Source organism: Centruroides vittatus, unplaced genomic scaffold (assembly GCF_030686945.1).
Source record: "Centruroides vittatus isolate TY-2023 unplaced genomic scaffold, ASM3068694v2 contig_882, whole genome shotgun sequence".
NCBI lineage: Eukaryota > Metazoa > Arthropoda > Arachnida > Scorpiones > Buthidae > Centruroides > Centruroides vittatus.
In genome coordinates, this window is record NW_027122574.1 from 1024839 (window position 1) to 1049443 (window position 24605).

Genomic DNA, 24605 nt, shown 5'->3' on the forward strand with positions numbered 1-24605 from the left:
ACTTGTTTTCTTTGACAAACACGGGTTTTGTTCATCGAGTTCCTGGGATTTTTTAATATAAGCAATTGGGATGATGATGCAATGTTCAGGCCTTATACTCCCGTTTTCAATTACGAATGATTCATTCCTTTTAGTTGGCCAGGCGATTAATGCTACGCATTACTGAGATGGTCTACTCTTAGAACATTACGTAGAACAAGTGCCCGAGTCTTCGAATGGATGGGGTTATCCTCCAGGACAATGCGCGACTTTGTATGAGAATCCAGCACGGACACACTCAAGAAATTTAAATGGGAAATGCTTGGTCATCCGTGATGCGTTCATGATTTTCCACTTCACATTTTTGGCTCTCAAAATGGCATTCGAATGAAAACGTTTCACATCGGACGGAACCGTGCGGGAGGTTGTAAAAACATTCCTTACAACCAGTCTTCTATAAAATCTGAATTTCCGGTTTGGTCTTAATAGTTTTGATGTTTTTAAATCCAAATATCTATGCAATTATGCCATCGTGTTATCCTAATTCATCAGATCTATCGTGGTATCCACATATCGGTATTAAATATAATATAAAAATGTTTATTAATAACAATAAACGCACATTATATTGCGCATAAGAGATTTTAATCTTTCACCATATTTTTTTTTTTTATAAAAAGAATACCTTTGCACAATATACCGCCGCTTATATAAATCCATACAACAAGGCCTTGTCAGCATGTAAGTGTAGTATGGCGGCCGAGAGAGTAAAGGAATCTGCGTGCGTTGTGTGGATCCGGGATCGAATTACGGCAGTGAACCCGGGAATTTTGTGTGTGGTCGACGAAAGTTTGAACCGTTGGCAATACTCGCGTTATCTTATAAGCAAAAAGGGCAATAACCAGGGACCCTAAACCAATCTTTTATAAGGAAATATTCTCCGAAGAAAAATGTCTGAAGAGTCGACACTATACACGACGCCCCTAATTCAAATTTGCCTGGCCCCTATGAAGCTATAAGGCGCTATGTAACTAATAAAGATAACACGTAACATTTATTCATAAGGAAAGATCGTACAGCGAAAAAACAATCAAAATATGGTATGGCGCGATATGGTTACGACTCTCGAGTGCAGGTGTCGCCACTGATACAAGTGGCGCGATTTAATATAACGGTAAACATCTGGTGTGTTAAACTTAAATCAAATATAATTTAAATTAAAAAAATTTAAACATGGCCGTGCTTTCATCCGGGTTCGAATAACCGAGTTTATTCAAATATAAAACGCACAATTTTGAATAAAACTGCCAATTCCTAAGGTAAAGAATGGATTAATGTCAGCTGCTCTACATCCTCTCTTACACTCGTACTTATGTTATTTTGTTTCATTCGATTTCTTAGAAAAGCAATTTTCTTGTCAATTATAAATATCCGTCGAAAGCGAAAGAGAAAGACGTGTTTACTAGCAAAGAAATTATGCAAATAGGAATAAGATTACATTTTCCGGAACAACCCCTTGATTATTATTACAGGTAATACGAAGTTATCTGCATTTTTTTCAATCTTTGTTTCTTCTTCACCATAAAAGCTACATAAATTAAATGTAGGTTGATGAATTTCTGCATAGAATTAGTTTTGATAGTGCAATTTTCATAAAATGCTCTACAAAATCCAAAACGGATGTCGTAATTTTAAAACACAAGATTTATTCGTCACAATATCGATTCAAATTGAATACACGTGATTATATAATAAAAATTAATTTTGTACTTGAATTTTAATTAATAGAAAGGGGAAAAAAGATTAAAATTCCGTTAAAATATCGATTTCTTCAATATTCCGCTTAGTGACGTCATTTACGGACCGTTAAGTTTGCTGGGAGATTTAACGGCCAACAAACGACGTCACGCCTATTGTTTGGATGTTGTATAGCAACTTTCTCTATATTGTAACCAGATGGCGTTGGAAACGTGTCATACTTTAAAGGAAATCGAATCCGGATCCTTTTGTAGGAAACCCGTAATAATTAAGAAGTCGCCACGCAACGAATAAGATTAAATTCAAAGTTTGGTGTTACTTTTAAAAGACGTTATGATATCATTCAAACATCAAGTAGATTATCCATCCATGTTCGTGAACAATACATAAATCTACACTTGAACAATGTGATATTTATGGTACCAACTAGGTTGATTGAAACTTATAACTTGGCATACAAATTTTCAAAAGCAGGTTTTAGACAGGGCAGGGTTTAGATTTTTGCGGTCCTAAGGTATAAAACACCAGCGGCCGGATGGCCGAGCGGTCAAGGTTAGCAGCCTGCCGCCCTGGGGGACCCGGGATCGAATCCGGACGGGTCGAGAAATCCCCAGGAATTTTTCGGGGGTGGTCCGTCCGGATATGTCGGGCCCCGTCCCTCACCACCCGGCCGCCTCATTGTGGGCCTGGCCGAACCCATAATGGGCTTGCTATAAGAGGCCCTCTTAGTGCCCGCTGGCGGAAAAAGTTACAAAAAAAAAAAAAAAAAAAAAAGGTATAAAACACCAGGTCTTTCCCTCCGACAAATAATGAATTTAAAAAACGCGAGATCCTGATCTGTATTCTCGTAGCGCTACGCCGTAAGCTGAGCGTATGTTTTTATATGGAAGTATTTTATATATTAAGTACAGTAGCGCATCGTTTATCTGACCCCCCGATTAACCGACCGCGTTGTAGTCGGCAAATTCAAATGTCTGCTAGTGATGTGGCGCTACAATATTTGGTTATGTCTTGGTTACTTTAATATTATTTTTGTTAAATTTTTGCATGTTTTAGCTGGCAGTACTGGCTCGACCATGAAAGGGAGGCTAGTATTTAAACCAGGCCTAATACATTATACTAATAATGTATTTTTTCATACTTTTCGGTTATCCGACCAACCTCAGTCTCCAATTAAGTCGGATAATCGATGCTCTACTGTATTAGTATATAAGGAAAATGGGTTTATTAAAGGTGACACTAAATCGCTTGGAGTGACGAATGCATTTCATCATTATACAATACGACAGATTCTGTCGATCACGTTCGAATTTACATACCAATTCACGTATGAATTCTCACGAATTACGGAAGTAATTCACGATTCCCTTTATGCTGAATCAGTTAATTGAATTCGGCTAACGAAATTCACGTATTATTTCCATAAAAGGGAATTGGTACATGATGACAAGAGACTATTTAAGTACGTTTAATGTCTGATGAAGCATAGACAATAAAACGCAAACTTTTTAGATTTGTTCAACTCAAAAATTATTGTAAAAATATTTTTATTGTTTGCCAATTACTTTTTACGCAATCCCATCCGTATTTAGACATAAAAATATAAGAGGGCTTTCCCACCAACAAATAATAATGGCGAGACCCTTCTAACTCGCTTAATTTACGCGTAAATCCGTCCTCGGATGCTATAAATGCCAAAATTTATTCATCGCGGAGGAAATTTGGATTTAATTATAATTTTTCTGAAAATAAAAATTTCTGTATTAAACACAATTTATAAACGTTGACAAGAAAATAAAACGAATGCCGTGCATTAATTAAAAGTTCTGTTAAGTGACGTCATTAACGGTCGTTAAGTTACGTAAAAAAGATAATCGATTACACTCGTCGTTAATTCAACGGCCATTTTTTTTTTTTTTGAAGTGAAACAATATAAAAATGAATTGTTTTTTTTTATATTGCGCTTATAAAAATGAACTTTTCGGTTTATAAAATCCATTAAACAATTTTTAATTACATAAAAGTATACATTAATAAATGTCGACAATGTGAAATTGTGTTAGAGTCGCTTTGTTTGACGGAATGTACGCATAAAATAATACGTAAATAATGAGATAAAAGTTAATTTACAACTGTAAATTTTCTATTGTTCTGTGTTAAAGAATATATAGGATAGGAGATAAGGGGATAAAATGCAATATTAGTCTGGCTTCTGGTCGTAAAAGTGAGATTATGCGTTACTGGTCAATCAAAATTATATTTTTGACTTTTCTGGCTCAAAACATAAAGGTGAGCGTTTTCGTAGTGTCTAACAAACATTTCAAGACTTTAAAACTCTAAATAAATTTTTAACAGTCGCAATCCTCGAGCGAACTCTCCTCTCATCTAGAAGAGAATTTAGGTTTGTATCATTTTCCAACTTGACTGGATAAAAAAAAACATTTTTTAAAATACTTAATTTATATTTTAGGGGTGTCAAATGTGTGTTTGATGGAGGGTGACGTGTTATGCGACCCTCTTCGAGTAAGTTTATTTATTTAGTTATTTTATTTTATTTTATTTATACGTTAAAAATATTCTTTGTTCCAGCCTATGTGGTTGGTCGCTCCTCTTGATAAATATAGAATGTGGACTAATAGGATCGTTCCTTACACATTGGCTCCTCATTACAGTACGTCAAAAGTTTATTCACTCTCGTATTAAAATTACAAATACTTTTCTTTAAAAAAAAAAAAAAATTATACGTAAAGGTGATGAAGACAAAACTATCATCCTGGAAGCCATGATGAGAATTGAAGAAATCTCGTGCTTGACGTTTAAAGAACGAGAAGACGAAGTCGATTACGTCGATATCCAAGATGGCAGCGGGTGGATTGTGCAACATTCGTATTATATACCGTTACTTTTTTAATTATAAAAATAATTACATTTTAAATTTTGCAGTTGTTTTTCTTTTGTGGGAAGAATAGGAGGACGGCAAATTTTGTCATTACATCCTCTATGTCTGGCAGACGGAACCGGAATTGCTATTCACGAATTATTACACGCTCTAGGTTATTGGCACGAACAAAATCGCTATGACAGAGATGATTACGTAAAAATTCACGAAGATAACATTATACCTAGTAGGTTATACTTATATTTACCTACATAATAGTCAATCGGTTAATAATCTCCAGATCGAAAGGAAAAAGTTGGAACGTCTCCATCTAATTTGCATATTTTTCTGTTTAGAATATTTCATCAATTTTAAGAAAAAAGAGAAAGACATAGCAGATCTGCAGAATTTGGAATACGATTACGCATCCATACTTCATTACGGACCTAAAATGTTTGCCGTAGATGATACAGAAAACACCATCACCCCGTTGAATCCCGAATACGAAGAGGTCATAGGTCAGCGAGAAGGACTAAGTCAATTGGATATACTCAGAATAAATAGACGTTATAAATGCGGTGAGATACTTTACTAGTTGAACCGGAAATAAATCGTTCGATCGATTCTCGTTTCTAAAAATCCTTTTCGGTCATGGCGCTGTTGGATTAAAGATGGAGGGAATGATGGTATAGTCATACAAAGTATTACGAAACGGAAATTTTTACAATCGATAAGAAGTTGGAAAAACCCGTGACCGAATATCTATTTTTAGAAAGATGGAGAGTCCTAAGCTAACTATGGTTTAGTCTACTTTCTAATAGTGAAATATTTATGTAGAAATAGAGAGTTGTCCACCTCCAGAAGTCGTCCATGATGGATTTGTCATCGGGGAGGACTATTCCGTCGGGAAGACCGTGCAGTTCGGTTGTGACGAAGGTTTCTTCTTAGTCGGATCTTGGTACAGTTTCTGTAGGTTCGATGGAATTTGGTCCGGAATGCATCCGGAATGTTATCGTGAGTGGAAATTCTAGAACGTTCGACGCTCTTTTCCTCCGTTAATTGCTTTTCTTCCGCCCCACAGACTTATATGATGGTCACTCTTGTAACTTCAGTGAAGATATTTGCGGTTGGGCGAATCACCAAGGAAATGACATCGAGTGGAGGAGAAACAGCGGCCCCACTTCCTCCCCCGATACTGGTCCTATGGTCGATCATACCAGCGAAACAACGACAGGTAACTTTCTCTTCCATCATCTTTTGTTTCTTTTTAAACTGACTTCTAAAATTACACAAAGTAATGGAATCTTCGGACTTATTTCACTAGATACAATAAGTTGTTATAGTAGCCTAATTAGTGTGTAGGTTCAGTAGGCCCTAAATAATAAATTCGTGCTGTAAGAAATGAGTTTTCTTTCTTTGTCAATTATTGCTTCTTTGCTTCCACTGATTTAAAATTACATTCAATTTTGTTGGTCCATCAATTCTAAACCGCAGACAATACCAATAATGCTAAAATTCATTATTCGTATCGACCGTAGTTTTGAATTGACGACACATATTACTGCTCACGTAATAAACTCGTAAAAGTTTTACTGTCTTCTTTTATAACTTATCGGAATTTCGAAATTCATATCCACCGTATGCACCCTTTCAGCTGTAATAACTTTGAAAGTGTTGCCAGCTTTATTAATAGTATTATTTTGTACACAGGTCATTACATATTTGTGGATTCTTCTGAGTTTCCCACTGAAGGGAAGAGAGCCAGAATTGCTACACCAACTTTTCACCCTTCCGGCCAAATGGTGTGCTTGACAGCTTACTACTATATGTGGGGTCCTGATATGGGCCAGTTGTCAGTTTATGCCAGATTCTACAACCGATTCGATGTCCAAATTTGGAGTGTCGGTGGTAACCAAGGACCGGAATGGATCCTTTTAAAGTTAGCTTTCCCTTCGGAGGGATTGCCAATTCAGGTAAGTCACTTCGATGCCATTTTCAGATTTTGGAGCTTTCAGGATGGTCTGGTTACAGATTGTTTTCGAAGCCATTCTGGGTTGGACGGCCAGCAGCGATATAGCTTTAGATGATGTCGTATTTGAGGATTGTCCCGAGGAATTTGAACACGAAAGGATCGAAATAGAAACACCTCTTCCTCCTCCTCCCACTATCGGTATGTTGACAACTGTACCAATTGCTTAAAACTAGGTTAAGCTACAGATTGCATTTGTTTGGCAGTTCCCGAATTCGCCGTCTTCTGGTGCAATTTCGAAGATTATTTGTGTGGCGAGAATGATGAAATTAACGGTGATTTCTATTGGCAAAGAGATTATGGTGACACTCCCAGTTATGCCACAGGTCCGAGTGTAGACCGTACTTTTGGAACCGAAGAGGGTGAGTTACGATTTACAATTTTAAAAATACTTATCTTAAAAAGGAATTCTTCGAATTTGACGCAAAATCACATCAAAAATTATGGCAGAAATTTTCAATTAATTGAAAATTTCTGCCATAATTGTGTTAAATCGAATTGTATGCCCCGAGGATTGTGAATTAGATTGTGAAGTGCACATACGTGACACATGGCATTTTACGCGGTAGCTCGATGCCGACTCCTGGACATACAATTCAATCTTGTAAATGTTGTAAGCTACATAATATTGTAGATTATATAATCCTACAGGATTTAGAGTATAAATCTTATTTATAGATTAACAATGATGTAAATCCTGCGAATTGTCAACGAGTTCTTAATATGGATCCTACACGTAATGTCGTAATATTAACGTAAAATGTGTCACTTATACGATTACTCGAAATGTAAATCCTGCGAATCCTACAAATATTGACAAGTATGCATTATCTGTTGCGTGGATATACGAGTATAAACTGTGGATATTCTTAGAAACGAATTAATAGCTGGAGTGTGTAGCGAAAGATTGCAAACACCAAGAATAGAGTAAGCTACCTGGATGCGCGGTCAATACCTAGAGGTGACCTTGATTCGTCCCTAGAAGACGTTCGTTCCCCCGAATCTTCGACTTTCTCGCTCCGTAAACCACGGAAAGTTTACGAGGCGTTTCTAGAAAAGCTCGTTTTCTAATAGAAAACGAGCTTTTCTGGAAGCACACCGGTGCTTCCGAGAGTTCTGTTAAATGCGGAGGAGAGATTTGGTTTCGTCAGATTACGAAACACCCGATCGATAAACTTTTGTAGGGAATCATTTCAGTCTATATATATACGGTGCTTGACAAGCAAACTCTCGACTCGTACGATAAACCTCTTGTGATGCCATTGTGTTGACTCTCATAAAGTGTTGTCTTATATTTCGTAGGTATTTACTTGTATATAGAAACGTCTTTTCCTAGAGTGGAAGGTGAAAGAGCCCGTTTTATGCTACCCACGGTGGAAAATACTGGCAGTATGTGCTTGACTTTCTACTACCACATGTACGGCGTCGATGTAACTACTTTGAAGGTGCTCGCGATTGTTGAGGAACAAGAGCACTTCCTCTGGAGAAAAGAGGGAAATTTGGGGGATCTCTGGAGATCTGCGAGGGTAGAACTGCTCTTGGAGGGTTCTAGCTTTCGGGTATGATCTTTAGTACCATCTTTTCTATGTCCCGATTCGTATTAACTGAAGAAATTTACTTTTTTAATAGATAATCTTTGAAGGAAAACGTGGAGCCGGTCCGCGTGGCGACGTGGCCATCGACGACGTGGCCGTATTAAACCATTCCTGTACAGAATAATCGATAAAACAACAACTCTATAACACTTTATTCGATAAATAAATTGTACAGATACACACGAGACGACAGATCTATATCGTGAATGGTTCAAACCTCTAATTTGACCAAGTCACCCTCCCGTTCCGTCTCTTATCTAACGATTCTTTTTATTAGTTGGCCCCGTACTGACGTTACATCTCGATAGTCGCGGATGGGGGCGTGTAGAAGGCACACATTCCATTTACTATAACGATGGTAGAGAAAAGAATAAACCGGGTATGAAACGATTCTTTCGCAACGTCAGATAAAACCCCACTCGACATTTGGACTCGAGTCACCAGACATCAAAATAGATCGATATAACAGGAATGCCACCCGAAGGGAACAGCCCAAGTCGCCATTTTGGTAAAATATAATTAAATTTTCTTTATTGTATCGGGGATGATAGTGCAAATGGAAGCCCCGTTATTATATATATATATTTTTTTCCTTTCGTGTGACGTAACGAAAGAAGGCGACTTTCATACTCTCTCGCTGACCAGCTCGGCAGCTGGGGAAATACGAGAACCGGGCGAGTCCGTGCTTTCGAATTTCATGTACATGGACTTGACCACGGGACTCTGGGCGCTGTTGGACTGACTGAAGAAGCTTCCATATTTTGGCTTCAAGTGACGATTGTTAATCTCCATGTGGACGATTCTCATCACTTCTATCTGAGCCGCTAACTTCTGGATCTCCTCCTGAAATGGGAGAAAGGTTCAGTGTTCTAGTTTTTTCCCCCTCGGAATTTGACTCTTAACTTACCTTCAATTCTTCGTTCTCTTGGTAGAGGTCGGGAGTTTCTTCGTGAACTAATCCCACCCCGTTGAGAGAAAACGAAGCAGTGACGCCCCTTGCCCGGGCTCGATTGTCCCAAGTATCGCCTTCTCCTTTGATCACTCTATAAAACTGTCACGTAACAGAAAAAGCAAATGAGGGTGGGAAATTAAAGGAAATTCGCGAACTGTGGACATAAAAGTTCACTAGAAATGTTCAAAAATGATAAAAATTCATTAAGTTGTATCGGTTATCTGAGCGAAATGATCCATTATATATTGTACGAGATTCTAAGGAGATCCACTAAACTGACACTAGAAATGTATGGTTTCTACTATTTACCTGAAAACTACAAAAGGTATCTGCGTTAAATTAACTCCAATAAAAATTCAGATTTATTCATTGCTATTCTAAGTGGCCATTAAGACCAGTAAAGTCATTAAATGGACCTCTAATGGTTCTAGAGTAATCAAAACAAAGTAGAAAAACCTAAGTTCGGTTCTTCTTCGGAATCATCACGCGATACTTAATTAAGATGATTAATATAAGATTAAACTACAACATTAACTCTAGAAACGTTTGATTTTGCGTTATTATATAATTTGTTAATACAATAATTAAAGGTAATTAACGAATCTGTTAGAATGCGAGTTGACAAAACGCAGTTTAACTGAATACGTAAAAGATAATTATATAGAACGGTGATTCCCAAACATTTTCGAGCCATCGCCCGGTGGTTCCATAAACTTATACCCAAAGCTCAAATCAGTTTTACTTGTTTGAGAAAGCTTGGAAATATTCTTAGAAAAGCTTAATTAATTAAGCTTTAAATGCAATGTTTCTTGCCCGTTTTAACGGAGGAAAGGGAAAGGTTGTCAGTGACCCAAACCCTCGCCTATGGTCACCGTTCGGTATGAAGCAAGCGAGAGCTAAAGGACCCTACCTCCAGCGCCCCTTTGCTCTCTTTAGCCAAAGTAGGCGCTATCGCCCTTTGAGGGCGGTAGACCCCACTTTGGGAACCACTGATATTAAATCTATACTGGAAAGGTATTAAGTTAGTAAAAATGTCTTCCTTCGTTCAGAGCAACTCGAGTCAAACCTCGATATAGCGCCTTCTTAAGTAGTGCCACTGTCGTAAAGCGGCAACGAGTACACGCGTGAATGGAAGTTCCCTATAAATATTAAACAGAATCCTTTTAGTATCAGTGAATCACTTAGTTTACGATTTTGCATTGCAAACCAGGGATGGAGAGATGGAGTCGATTTAAAAAAATACCGACTCGGGTGTCGGGAGTCGTGGTTTTTTTCCGCCGACTTCCCCATCCCTGTTGCAAACGACCCTCGAGAGTTTGAAGTCACGTGATTTATTACCATCAAATTGCGTGACCTTAAAGCTCAATTTTGTGTATAGATCTCATCACTAAATATGATTTTTACTGCTTGAGATAAGTAAGCCACATTCGATTTAGTGCTAATTTAAGAGGTAAACAAACGATGGTGCTAAACCGAAGTTTGACTCGATTTTAAAAAAGGATTAAAGTCAACCACTTCCTTGCTTCGATGAAAGATTAAGTTATCTTTCTGTGTTACACTCGCAGAAGATACACTACTATCACCTATAATCTTAACGAACGCGTATAATTCTACGTATGCGGATAATTATGGCTAAAGAATGAGGAATTTCACCATAAAATTGAGAAATTAATCAAAACGTTTACGTACTTTAGGCCCGAAGATAAGAATGATTGTAACTGTTGTACTAAGCTGAGTGCGTACGAAACCAAACAAGTACTTTATGTCGGGTGCTGCGTGTGGTAGGATGACGACGCTACAAAGCAAAATTAATTGTGCGAGTAGCATGGTTAGAAGTTATTAATTAACGATTATTCTCAAACGTAGAATTAATGTACTCACTGAATCATCACCATGATGATATTAATGATAGTGATGTTATAAATGGCCCAACTTATGTGTTTCGCTTCATTGAAAAAGGATTCTGCGTGTCGGACGTTGTAACATACCCGAATTCCCCAGAGAAGGAAGAGGAATTCGCCTAAGAGAAAGAGAAATTAACTCGGGGTGGGCAAAGCAACGGGGAATTTTTTAATGGATGAGAAAATACTCACCTATGGCCAAACTGTGGTCCCACCAGTTGAAGTCACATTGTTTAAACTTCAGTCCCTCCCAGTCTACTATGTAGACCGCTTCCGGGGGAGAAGAGATGGTCCATGTGCCTAGATAGATTGCCATCACCAAGAGAATAGGGAACAGCCATTGCAGTAACTGTTTGTCGGTCAATTTAAGTTTGTGAGCCGATTTAACTCGGTAAGTTAACGACACCCTGGAGGAAAATGGAGTTTAAATGGATGCCGTTCGAACCGAAACGACAAAATTTTGCTCGTTTAGAGATTGATGTTGACGTTACCTCCATGTCTTAAGTAACAGAGCGCTGTACGTGATACAGAAACCCATGTTCCTGGTCCATTTTGTGGCAATGCAGCTGTATACGTCCAGAACGGGAAATATGGCGGCCATCTGAAGAAAACGGAAAGAGTTATTCTTATCAACGCGATAGAACTGGGAGATGGAAAAAATGACTGACCTCACTATACATGATCGCGCAACCTAACAATGTGATGCAGAGAAATATAGGGCTGGCTACCTTGATGACCTTTAACTTACGATATCGGTAGATATAGCATGCTAGAACAATGGTCAGCAGCACGCAGATCATTGAGATAGTCAGTAGAGAAATTCTATAAAAAGAAATCGTTAATTCAAAGACGTGACAAAAATGTTATAACTGATAACAATTAATTACCGGAAGGCCCAGTTATAGTGTGACAGACAGGGAGAGTCATCCACGCAGGTAATGCATCCCGCCTGACAGGGTTTGCAGACGTATAACATGTCATAACTTGGGCTGGAAAACGAATCGATTAATTTAAGTTTGTCGGAAATCGGCGTTTTGTACACACGACAGCACTCACCTGTTGATTGTGCCCTTCTCTTTCCACGCGGATTCTACTAACGTGCCGTTAAATACGGATTTCTTAGTTGCAGAATAGTAACCGTCTCGACATTTACACTTATACGCTCCTCTGACCCATCCTTGACCAGGTGTGAACATACACTGAAAAGAGAGAGAGAGAATTTACCTACAGTAAAAGAGGACGACCGATGTGCCACACCACTCACCTGGCTTGTATCGTTATCGCATTTATGGCTCCCTAAAAATATGTCAATCTCTCCTAGACGATTATGTCCGTTGTCTTCGTTCCACCTTCTGTCGCACTGATTGACATCCATATTTGTGACATCCACATCGACACTGACGACACCCACCACGCTGTAATCGGAAATTCCGTTCAGACCGGAGGGGTCGACTAGTCCAAGAAGAGAAAAATTGTACCTCTCGGCCACTTGATGACTGGCCCTTCTCCACTTGCTGCGGGAAATAGTGACGAATGCAGTGTAGGAAAGCAGCCACTTCTTCACGTCGCAGGTGAAGTAAGTGGATGTCCATTTTCCATGCTGCACTCTGTGCCCCTTGACCTTGCCGTGAGGAGGCACAGAGTTTTTGTCTAACCACGGTTCCTCTTTGAAGGATGTGTCGTACAACTGCGAAGACACTACTCTACGGTGGCTACTGCCAGAAGCACGGTTGGCCGTTACGTAGTAGTGCGGTTTCCACAAGCTGCCATTTCCCACCCACATGATCCTGGAGGCGTACAGGAACTTATCTGATAAGACGGTTTCTTCAGCAAAGGCCTTCAACATCTCTGTAAGAAAATCAGAATTACTTGCATTGACCCCATAAGTTTACCATTAATTGTTGTTTTTTTATTATATCATCATTTATTAAACGATGAATACCAACGATAGAAGAATTTTTAATTCATTCTAGTGAGATTCGAAGACAAACCCTTCTGATGATAACGCGCTGTAAGCTGCTTTATCGGATATTCTAGTATTTTCTATAATTTAGATGAACGAAACACTTAAGAATAGAGCAGTTACTAGCAAATGTTCGTTACTAAATTATTGAAAATTGGTAGTAGGTGATGATTCTTGCTCTATATCTAAGGGCACGGTATCATCAGGTGATGTATCTTCTTGATATTGTTACGTAAGTTTATTTTAACTATTGGTTGCTGGAATACCATTTACTATTCTATTGACTGCTACAAGTAACTCTACTCACCTTGGTCTGTTCTAGGATAATAATCGGCTAACAGACGAGCGATTAATTCAGTTTTTTGTCGGACGGTTTCGAACATTTTCGTGGATAGTTCTACTTCTAAAATATGGTATTGATCGGCGGAAGTACACAATTTCAAATTCGATACCTTATCGATCTCGTCAAGCAGTTCCTCCTTCCATTTGTCCTGCTTGCTTCTCTATAAAACATAAATCAGCGTGAAAATGGGGGTAGAGCAATAACTATCGAGCACGAAGAATAATTTTTTAAAGCAATTAACTGCACTGCGCCCTTTCCAGAAAAAAAAAGAGAAAAAGTCCCAGTGAGTGACGTAATGGACTGTGAAACGTCGGGATGTTATTGACGGAGCTTAACACCATAACAAAAATCAGGTGACTCGAACGACCGAGTAGCGAGTGCTCCGGTTGCCATGGTTATGAGATGCTGATGGTAGATATGTCGGATAAAAGCATTTCAGCTTCCATTTTTCGAAACAAGGCATTTTTGGAATATATTTAAGCATGGAGGATGCCTGACGGAAATTAAAAAAAGAAAAAAAAAACAAAAACTCTTGACTTCGCTTGTATATAAATCCGCCACGTTTGCAATAATAAGAGCTTTTCATTCCGTTAAATCTCCTTTCGCGTAGAAAAAATTAACAAAATTCGAAAACAGATTTAGATGTTTCGCCATTTTGAAAATTGATATATCCAATTCAATTGAGAAAAAATAAATACGAGTTTATCAAGCGATTAAAACCGAAAAGTTTCGGTTACCATTACCCCTCGCCCGGTTTAATGGTTAATATATCGATTTACGCGGAGAAAAACCGTGTCTTGGAATAATTAGTACTATATCAGTTAAATGTTGTAAATTACTTAATGATTTAAATTTTAAAAAAATATAAAATCAGCATATCTGCATTTTAGGAAAATTCAAAAATTTTCATCTGGCAACATTGCTACATTTTAAAATTTAAATATTTTCGTAAGTGTTGCCAACTTAAATATTATTTAAAATTTCGAATACTTGGCAACACTATTTCCTTTAAATAAATTTTACTGATTACTTTAGCGAAAGAACATCGGTCATTTCAATATTTACAGACGGAGTAGAGAAATTATCTTAAAATTTTTAATTTGTTAATGCGAATTATTTGAATATTAATTTACTGTAACTTAACTGTTGAATAAAGAATTATATGCTGTGTTGATAGTGCACTATTCGTGTTTTATTATTTTATTCATTGGGATATTATTAAATTATGAAAATATTTCGCTACCATTAAATACGAAAATAAATTTCAAAAAAAGTAAGCAGCAAGCTATTAAATGTTGCCAGGAAAATATTAATATCTTTGAATATCATCACTGTAATTATTTATTTATTTAAATTATTTTGGAAGAAAGAAGCCAGAAAATCATGTTTTTCTTCAACAATACAACATTTAACGAAGTAAATATTAAAATATTGTAAAGATATCTTCCCTTGAATATAGACTTAATTAGTCACGTGTTTTAAAATGTAAGAAAAGATTTCGACGACATAGATAGGTGACAAACACGTGACTAAATACTCGCCTGCGCTTCTTGTACGTCTCCTCTGGTAGGCCAAGGTTTATATTTGCATTGCAAACATCCATCCGCTCCGACGTATACCAGGTAAGCTATGGTGATCCAGAAAGACTTGTGCATCCCGCACACCTGAAAGATAGAAATCTCATTCTAGAAACTTCCAAGGAGAAAATAATAATAATAATAATAATAATAAAACATTGAAGCCGATAAATATATTCTTTATTTTATTCGATAAAACTCATATATTTGAATATCAAAAGGTACCGAATTTGCATTTTCATTACGTTCGTTCGCAAGCAAATAGAAATGCATAAAAATTCATTTAACCTACTTCTCATCTACCACTTCCGGTTTTAAACTGCATCCCTTGCTAAATATTACAGAAAATTTCATATTTTCTAGTTTAATTCCAGTTATATTTTTTCATATATTAACCCGGATAATCGCGTATAAGTTTCTATCCCGGCTCTCTATCACTCTTAACAATTCCGTGTTTAGCATCATCTCCGTCCCGCATCAATCACAGAGATGGCTAGCATCTGTCGCTATGGTAACAGTCCGAGTCGACGTAATGTTTGATGAAATCTCGCCGACTGGCGTAATCTATACGAATGACCGATTCCGAATGAAATCCTTCTCCTACGATTATTTTAAATAATTACTTTTTGACTTTGCTTCTGATCTTTTGAGCAAATTCAGTTGCTACGCCGTATGTTCGTTTTTAAATCTATACATAATATATATGATTAGTCGAGATGTATCTCTTACGCTTTAACACTATGTAGAATTTGTTGTTGTGGGCGTAAGTTTGATAAAACAGTAAATGTATATTGACTCTTTCGTCAGAATTCTCTTGCTAATCGCCTTTATCAGTCTAGTAAATTATAATCACTCTTAACTTTTCTGTTAGCAAAAGTCGAGTTGCTTAACTATCCCGGTAACATTTAAAACTGCGTGTGGCGCCATCTGTTATGCTATTTTAGTTAAAATAGCAAAAAAGCTTAATTTTGAGGGTAGGGATGGGTTTTATATTAAAAAAAAGAATTGTGAGTGCTACTAACGAGTAAAATCGTAATTAAGTCCGACCCTACTGAGATATGACACGACTCCCTTTATCTCCCTAACCCCTCGATCTTTAACTACCATAATTTAATAGCATTAATCCCCCTAATACACAAATCTCCCTGCAAAATTTCAGAAATTTTCGACAAAAAACAGGAGTTATTAAGCTTCAAAGAGGGCGAAGAAAATCCTGCCCTCCCCAAACATACTAAAATCCTTGCATACAGAAAAACTTCCGAATTTTTTTGCATTCCTCGAAGTCCCCTAAGTCCAGAAATGTAAAAATCTAGGGAGGGATCGTTTTTTGACCGATCTTTCCCTCTATTATATATAACAGAGCCGGAAAAGTAAAACAGTAACTTGTATCTAGTCTGGTTATATTGTCTCCTAAATACAAAAATGATTTAGCCTAACTGTTAGAATCGTATTTGTTAGTGGTTTACTGTATCCATTCTGATTCTACTAACTCTTCATTCACTTAAAATGAAGTTAATGTCAATCTTCGCTCTTATACAAAGTATTCATTCAGACTAGTGTAGTATATATTGACGATACTTGTGTAGTTTATATAGATGTTTAGCATTTATAAAACCTGACTCCGTTCCGTTTCTAGTGTTTACAAATGATCTGACGAAACTCTATCTGTGTACATAATATCTTCTGTGTACTCTGACATCCAGTATGTACTTAGACTAGGTATAATTCACTAGAAAAAAAATACTAACTATTCAGTGTGTATTCTATACTACAGATCTTTGTCTAATATGACTCTAATTTGGGTATAATGTTTACCGTACGGAGCGTATAGTTTTTCTTTATTTAAATGTTTTATACACCAAGATTTTGAGTCTGTATCGCTCTATATAGATCTTCAAAGATCAGATCAGAGGCTAATTTTCAGTGTTTATTAGAGGACAAAAGGTCAATAAGGATTAAAAATACTTGACCTATAAAATGACATATATAGAGACTGTTACAAACGACAAAAGACGACGAAATACTCTATTACTTTTACTACTTTTTACGCAATTCGTATTTCTTGAAAATTTAGTGATCCGTGATAATTTTTGATGATGATTTCTAATTGACTTCTATGCATTTGATTCCAATACTTGTCCAATGACTATTGGATTCGATTAGTCAATTATGGATGACTAAGTTAAAACAAAAAGAAATTATTTCTATCTAAGGCGTGTAAATCACTAATTCTTACAAAGAACAAAGGCATTTTAATCGCGTAAAATGATGGACTTTTCTTAATATAAGTAAAAGGTATGTTCTTATTTTTTATCTGTCTTCAAGTATCAATTCTTACCTCTTTACTGTCTACTAGAATTACAATAATACTGTTTATTATTGTATAACATCTACTAGAGGTTCATTAGCGGAAACTAGATTCACTATAGTCATTAGTGAGAAACGGATACTTGACCCAATAAACACAAACCGAGTTTATTAGATACAGAAGAGTATCTAGTATCTTATAATGGTAAATTGTTTACCACTAGTCAAATTCCCATCCGCACCGTTTCTGTTTATCTGTAATTTCCTGGCCTCGTAGAAAAGTGAGGCTGCTGAGAATTCTACAGATTGCACGACCATTACTCTAATAAATACTTATAATAATAATAATAATAATCATAATAAAATAGTTACAGATGTCACGATCTCTTCTCCTTCGGCCATTTAAATAGGATCAGCTGTTGGAATACTTCCAGGAATGGGTGTTAGCAGAAACGTAGATGATGCCAACGATCGCGTATACCCCTAAGGTGGATAGTAATTAATTTAACTTCTCATATGCCAACTTTCCCTCACAACGTGGTGTATATAGGGGAAGAGCTGTAGTGTCGTCGAGCACTCGCGCACGTTGGAGAAGACAATACGCGAAGAAAATGGTAGTTGCGACGGTATTGTCCTCTTAGATAATGGACTAGTGTCGCAAATTTCCACTCTTCTGTACGCTGTTATTCGTTAAGTAAATATGAATTCAGCAGGATTTTCTTTGTTAATGTGTCTCGTTAAAGAAAATATGGAAGAGGAGAAGGCGTTTCTTGCTATAGAATTAATTAAATCCTATAAAAAACCGAGAGACGAGATAAAGATTATTAATAACGCATTATCTTATCAGTAGTAGTGGGATGATTGTTTGGCTTGTTTTTGGAGTGGAGTACCCTTTACTATCTAAACTACGAGTGGGCAATAAGGCGTTTAAACATAATCACGCGTCCAAATCAGATTCGGATATGCTCGAGGTCATACAGTAGAAAAAGTAATTGCATTACTTAAAAAACTACTATAAAACTACTGTTGTGTCTATGGAAACACTAGAAAAGTATAGTAATTTTTAGGTGAATGGCCCTTCCGTTATTTTGGATGGTTTGGCACGCTCTTGGAAATCGAATGAAATTTTTAAATCGCTAAAGGCACTGACACATGGGTAGTTAGCTCTTAATATTTTTCCTAAAGGTTCCAAGTATCAATTTTGTTTCTCGTACATCAATACCTAAGAATCATTTGCGCACAGCGAATACAGTAGAAGTCTTTGATATGAATATTAAGGAAAATTTCAGAGGGATGCTATAATATCCTGAAGGCGAAATGGTATTATTTTAGAGTCGTAATAATGATTTTTGGAGAAAATATCCTGCTCTTTCTCTTAAAAATAATGTTATTTTAGTGTAAAATGTTAGATATATTTTAACCTATAGTTTTTAAGTTGCGCAGTTTTCTCGCATGATAAGCTGGAAAATCGCTTTAATATTGTCGTGTCGTTAATTACGAGAATGTTGGAATTCCTTTCGGATTTGATAATGCCGGGATTCTTGAGGATTTACTTGTTAATACGTCATCGATCCTCTCTATACTTTTACGTAATCTCGTATGTTAAGGTTTCTAAGAAAGAACGTTCCATTGGTATCTGCGTTAAGGTTCTGTTTATGTAGAAATTATCGGATTAATACGTCTCCTTCTCAAAGAAATTGTTTTTCTCTTCGATGATTTATCGATCGAGTGTTCGAACGTCGCCGTGACTCCTCCGATATGCACGTTTTCTCGCCATCAGTATGTCTCGAAAACACATCGTCTCCTCTATATAATCCTATCGATCGGTTGGAGATGGAAAGAGAAAAACATAACATCCTTCAATAGAAAGACAAGCCCACTCGGCACGTTTGTGAAGAGTAGCTAAAGTCGAGATCTCCGTCTTGGAGCCTGAAAGAGGAAGAGAATCTTTACGCGAAGTCAGCGAGAAATGATCGAACGAAGGATCCTTCACACTAGCTGCTACGATCGCGTATCGCTGCTGTCACTACGCGAGACAAGGCGCGATTTTGTGGCATTGTCGTCAGATAGTTCCTAATTCGGGACTAACCTGTTGAAGTTAAGTGGGAAGAAGCGCACGCCTCCGTACAGATCTTTAAAGCGCAGCGGCCATCTTTGGAGTATAAGAGGAGACGATGTTTGACTTACCTCGCTCGGTAAGTTCGATCCAGAAGAGCCTAAGGAAGAGCCAATATTCAGTCGACGATGGGGATGCCCCGTCGGGGCCTCCATCTGCCACGGTGGTCTCTCGGATATCCGTAGCAAGTTGGTGATGCCGCCATGCCGAACGTCCTCCACTATTCTCCTCTGGTCGAAGACTACGAAACGTTCCGCCAGGTGGCGAGTGCTCACTAGTTGGATGGCCGCCTCAACAGGTAGAGCGAGAGAGACAGCGAGGAAACCCACGTGTACGATCTACTCTCGACGTTTCGTGCACGAAAAACATAAACAATTACATTTTTAACAGGTTGCAGCGTATTGCACGCATATTACCTATCGATTACGTCGCGCTACAGAGATACGTACGACATTTGTAAGCGCTTACTGAGGATCGGCAAGCCACGTCGTGTGCGTAATTGTACCTCATACGTGTAATTTTGAAGAAACATTGCTTCTTCAGCACGTTCTTTAAAATCTTGTATCTTTATCGCGACATCTTTAGAATTTTTCTATGTGATGACTTCTTTCTGCGCCTAGATTAAACATTTACTCTGTTTTCCCGTCGGAGTACTTCGACAACGTACGAAATCGAACCGTTATTAGAGTTGTGCATTAACTGTAAGTTTCCGTGAATGGCGGCGGCTCCTTTCTTCCCATTTCTTCACTCAACAGATCATAAATCTATGATGAGTTGGTGTCCGATTTTTACTTAGTTTTTGGCCTTCTTGGACAGACTAAATTTTTTTTTTTTTTCCAGGCTCGTAACCCTTCGTCACTCGGCTAGGCCAACCCGAATCTTTCAAGTCACGTGAGTACTCTTTTTCTCATATAACCAATCGTGTTAAAGACAAGTTCATTTAATTTGCGAGAACGGCGATATTATTATAGAAATGAACATAAAACAATTGCTAATTTAAATTGTAAAGGAGAGATTTGGCAGTAGTGAGGCAGAATCTTCATTTATCTCCGTTCCTTTATATTTTAATTATATAAAGGTATCGTGTTTGCAATTCGTACAGGGACTATCCGTATCTGGCATTAAGTCGTCCGGATAAACGGATCGATAGTCGTGTTATCTGTCTTGTAATCTTGAGAGATTTTTTCCTTTGTTAATCCTCGGTTTCCGCTTGAAATTCAAAATTAAGATGTCTTGTTAATGGGAAGTCGTAAACTTCGTTAGTCGGTCGTAAAATTATGATGCGACATGCTTCTGAAGGGCGAGAATTCGACATCTTCCTTCTGCAGCACTCATCTATAATGTATAGTCTCTCTGAAAATATTGCGCGTTATCCTTTCGGTCGTTTTATTGAAGGATATTTCCAGACTTTCCTTCATTTCTGATCTTCTGAACGGCCAACAACATCATTTAAATCAGTTGCACAAATGTAAATCCTCTTCGTAAACAGAGCGATAAATAATACGGGTCGTAAAAACTGACAAAAATATACAAGTATTTATTGTGAAAAAAGGGAATAGTAAAAATATAAATGTATCTCGAAAACGATATAGATATACGAGTGTAATTCGTAAAAATGCTAGATAAAGAAATAAAAATATATATCCAACAAAAACCGTCAAAAATAATATTAATATACCTTATAAAAATCCAAAAATTACACCTTTGATAGGTAATAAAAATATTAAATCGCTTGAAAAATTGCGAAATATTATACAGTATACGTGAAATTTAGTGATATATTTGATGAAAAAGCAACAGAATATCCAAATATGTCTAAAAATATTGGCAACAAATATTCAGGTGTACTTTAAAGACGAGTCTCAAGAAATACTTCCAGTATCCAATTAGTATACCACATACAGTGGCGTAGCGAACACAACTGGCGCCCGGGGCACGACACTTTATTGGCGCCTCCTCCCCCTCCAGAAACACATATAGTTTGTCTCGGAGACCATTTTGGCTCCCCTCCGCGAGTGGCACCCGGTGCACGATACACCCCCTTGCCCCCCTCGCTACGCCACTGACCACATATGCCAAGAAGTAACTCTAGCGTACCTCAAAGATACCTGAAGATAAGAATACCTGCACTTTTCCGTAACAAGCAAATATTTAGATCGATATTCATTACATAAACGAATATAAATTCTTTTTTCTTTTTAAAAAAAATCTCGAAAATAATAAAAAGTGTTGGGTGTACAAAGCTAGAACGAGTTAAAAGTTACGCTTTTGGACATAAAGACAAACTGGAAAATGAATTCCAAACTGAACAGTTCAAACAGAATAATGTTTTTAAATGATCGTGTTTTGTAGTGGAAGGTGGGCGTTCTTACATAGAAATCGTTGTTTGTTCAGTTCGATGTAGTAGAGAAGAAAAATTCTCATTACAAATTAGAGGCGAAACAAAACAAACGGAAAGTTTCCACTCTGTTTCCCCCCTCTTTTCAAAATAATTAACCGTGGCGGCGCGTTGCTTTTCTTCCGGATCCATCGGCGCTCCCGCTCTTCCGTTTCTTTGCATTTGGGATAAGAAAGGTGACGACGGATATCGAACCCGGTTACCATGACAACTATCTCCGAGCGGAGGCGAGCCAGAAGTCGCCCGCATATTCGGGACCGAGGAATTAACCTTCGACTTTAACCAATGGCGCCCGTTACGTTACGTTAAATTGATATCGATCAGCGAAACGCGCGAATGACGAATAGGACACCGGAAGAGCGTCAGTTTTACGTTTTGTATTCTAGTCCTGTATCCGATTCGTCCTTAGGTTTTTACATTTTCGGAGGATGAAGGGAAAAAGCCAAGAAGCTGAAAGACTACTACTGCAGGTGCATTAACCCGCCACGCCGCCTCTTTTGTCGGAAGCTTTAACTCGATTCCCGCCTACGCACGGAAGATGAAGCAAAATATCTGTGTTATCGAGTGGTAAATGGCGTCTTCTTTCCTGTAGACGGCGCTTCTTCCCCTTTCCTTTCCCTTTAGTGGATAAATCCCTAGCGAATCGCATCGGTTTTGACATTTTACTACTATAACCGTATAACGCCTACTCTTTCATACACAGTTGTCTTTACTTCAATCCCCCTTTTGTCGTGTCTATTTGCTACTACGCCATTTTCTTTCGTTTCTTGTTTCGTATATAATGGATTCGTCTGAAGATAAAATCGGTACGTGAAAAAAGTTGCTTTAGAAGTCAGAGGATGCTTAATACCTATCGCGCCATGTCGTTTTATATAAATAATCATCATATTGTGGCAATTCCGTGAAAAAATATTCTTAAATTTAACTTTTCTTTACCGCCGCTGCTATTCTGGATGCGTCTATTTCGGTCTCTTAATTTATGAATGGTTGAGGGTGCTCCGTCATTCGAACATTTATGGATGGCCTTCTTCGACGAATTAGTCAGCGATCAATACCCTATCTTCCATTTTTTCGCCCTACTCGTTCTCGCGAACGTATCTAAATTCTCAATGGTAAGCGACGCGATAAAAATCACTCGCTGCACGTCGCCGCGAGCGTGAGCGACGTAGCGTAAATGCTCGTAGCGATTTTATCGTCAGACATTTAATTAAAAGCGCATGGACGCGCGACGTTCTAATTCAATTTCTCGTAGCGCCATCTGTTATCAAGAAAACGAATTAATGCGGTTATTAATTAATTACCGTGCTTTTTTTTTCCTCTCGTAGATGTCGCTTTTTTTGTCACGCGCAAAAGAAATCGCGTTCGCTACTCCGAATTCTATCGGCAGCGCCACCAATGTTTCATTAAAAACGGATTTTATAGTTTACGTTTGGATTTTATAAACCTTCGAAGATTTTTTTTTCTTTTAGGCTCTAACGATTGAATTTTCCGGAAAATACGTCGTAAAATACAAATCCGTAAAATTTCAGATTTAAAATTAAATATTTTCAGCACAATCGAACTAAAGTTTAAGCGCAGATTTAACTTTAAGCCGAGGATTAAGCACGAAATAAACAGGGCATATCGAAATAAAAGAATGTTTGTGTGTTTGTCTGATGGATAATCTCGCAAAATTGAGAAAACTATTATATTATTATACTCTTCATCATCGCGATTTGTTAAAAATAGTATCAACTCCAGAATTTTTATGCTTTAACCCTTTTACAAAGGGCCTTTCACTAAAAATGAAACTCGTGTCTCTCTCCTGTAAGTGGGGAAGCGGGAGACCTCTTTTATAATATACATGAAGTGTAATTCAAGCCACGCAAAAGATGCAAATTAACGTAATGCACACACTAAAGATATAACGAATGGTAATTCTTCTGTTAAATTTATTATCACCGGGTTAATAGGTAGAGCAGTACTTCAATCGAATTTTACGAGCTCGATATAAAAATATCCGATACGGTTTTGAAGCCGTGTTTAATGTAGTGGTATCCAGGTACGAGTAATTCCTTCGTCGACAATGTCTTTTCTATTTTTAAGTATTATAGAGAATTTTATTGTCTCTGCTCGTCTCCATCGAGCGATTTCTGTGAGTTATCGCGTTATAAACAATCCTAACTTTTCTTCGAAGGTTAAGCGAGTTGCGGGGCGATAATATGTCGCGTGTCTGATTCTTTCTAAAGGAAGTTAGATAATTTACTTTTGTTTTATGTTTTAATTAAGCCGTGATATTTTCGTATATCTTATCTTGTATATTTTTATCGATCTTAAATATATTATGATTATAATTCCTGATATTTTTAATGGAATAACTAAAATGGGGTTAGATAACTGATCGTATCTTAAGAATATGTAAATTAGAAATAGTCGCGAGGTCTGAGGGGGAATCTATGTTCTAGATCCTAGTCTTTTTTTTTCTCTCTACTTCTAATAAAAGGATGCTGAAATTTCGGTTAATGTAACCTTTGGTGCCAAGATGGCGGCTCGTCTCTGATTCCAGCAAGGAACACAGGGCGGACAGCAGTTCAAAATAACCTAACCTATTCTAATAATTCGGTTGCTAATAATTATGGTAATTTATTAGAATAGGTTAGATTAGGTTAGAACGTGCGTTCCACTGTTTTCTTGCTGGAATCAGAGACGAGCCGCCATCTTGGCACCAAGGGTTACATTAGCCAAAATTTCTTATTTTTTTTTAATATTGAATTGGTGGCATTTCTAATCTCTACTATTTCCACACGATAAAAACAATAAAACAATGTGA

At 37.4% G+C, this 24605-nt stretch overlaps 3 protein-coding genes across 4 annotated transcripts in view; 2 read left to right on the forward strand and 1 right to left on the reverse strand.

Annotated features, from left to right (window-relative positions):
- Positions 1–24605, forward strand: part of LOC136983419 (AN1-type zinc finger protein 4-like) — a 142753-nt gene that overhangs the window by 68043 nt on the left and 50105 nt on the right. The window lies entirely within an intron of this gene.
- Positions 3918–8401, forward strand: LOC136983407 (meprin A subunit beta-like). The gene is made up of 14 exons (XM_067280125.1): positions 3918–4026; positions 4093–4138; positions 4208–4260; positions 4327–4408; positions 4488–4605; positions 4681–4862; positions 4972–5193; positions 5453–5629; positions 5697–5849; positions 6326–6588; positions 6647–6785; positions 6851–7006; positions 7947–8203; positions 8274–8401. The coding sequence occupies exons 1-14, from the start codon at positions 3970–3972 to the stop codon at positions 8361–8363; spliced, it is 1995 nt and encodes a 664-aa protein (XP_067136226.1). The 5' UTR covers positions 3918–3969; the 3' UTR covers positions 8364–8401.
- LOC136983406 (probable G-protein coupled receptor CG31760) lies at positions 8361–19839 on the reverse strand. 2 transcript variants are annotated; one of them, XM_067280124.1, is made up of 14 exons: positions 19470–19838; positions 14940–15062; positions 13363–13558; positions 12571–12940; positions 12357–12507; positions 12149–12291; positions 11980–12081; positions 11761–11914; positions 11584–11693; positions 11285–11499; positions 11073–11211; positions 10881–10986; positions 9147–9290; positions 8361–9082 (listed from the first exon to the last, which is right to left on the reverse strand). In XM_067280124.1, the coding sequence occupies exons 1-14, from the start codon at positions 19551–19553 to the stop codon at positions 8864–8866; spliced, it is 2256 nt and encodes a 751-aa protein (XP_067136225.1). In that variant the 5' UTR covers positions 19554–19838; the 3' UTR covers positions 8361–8863. The 2 variants fall into 2 exon arrangements, with proteins under 2 accessions (XP_067136225.1, XP_067136224.1); XM_067280123.1 differs by having other exon boundaries at positions 12357–12940; positions 19470–19839.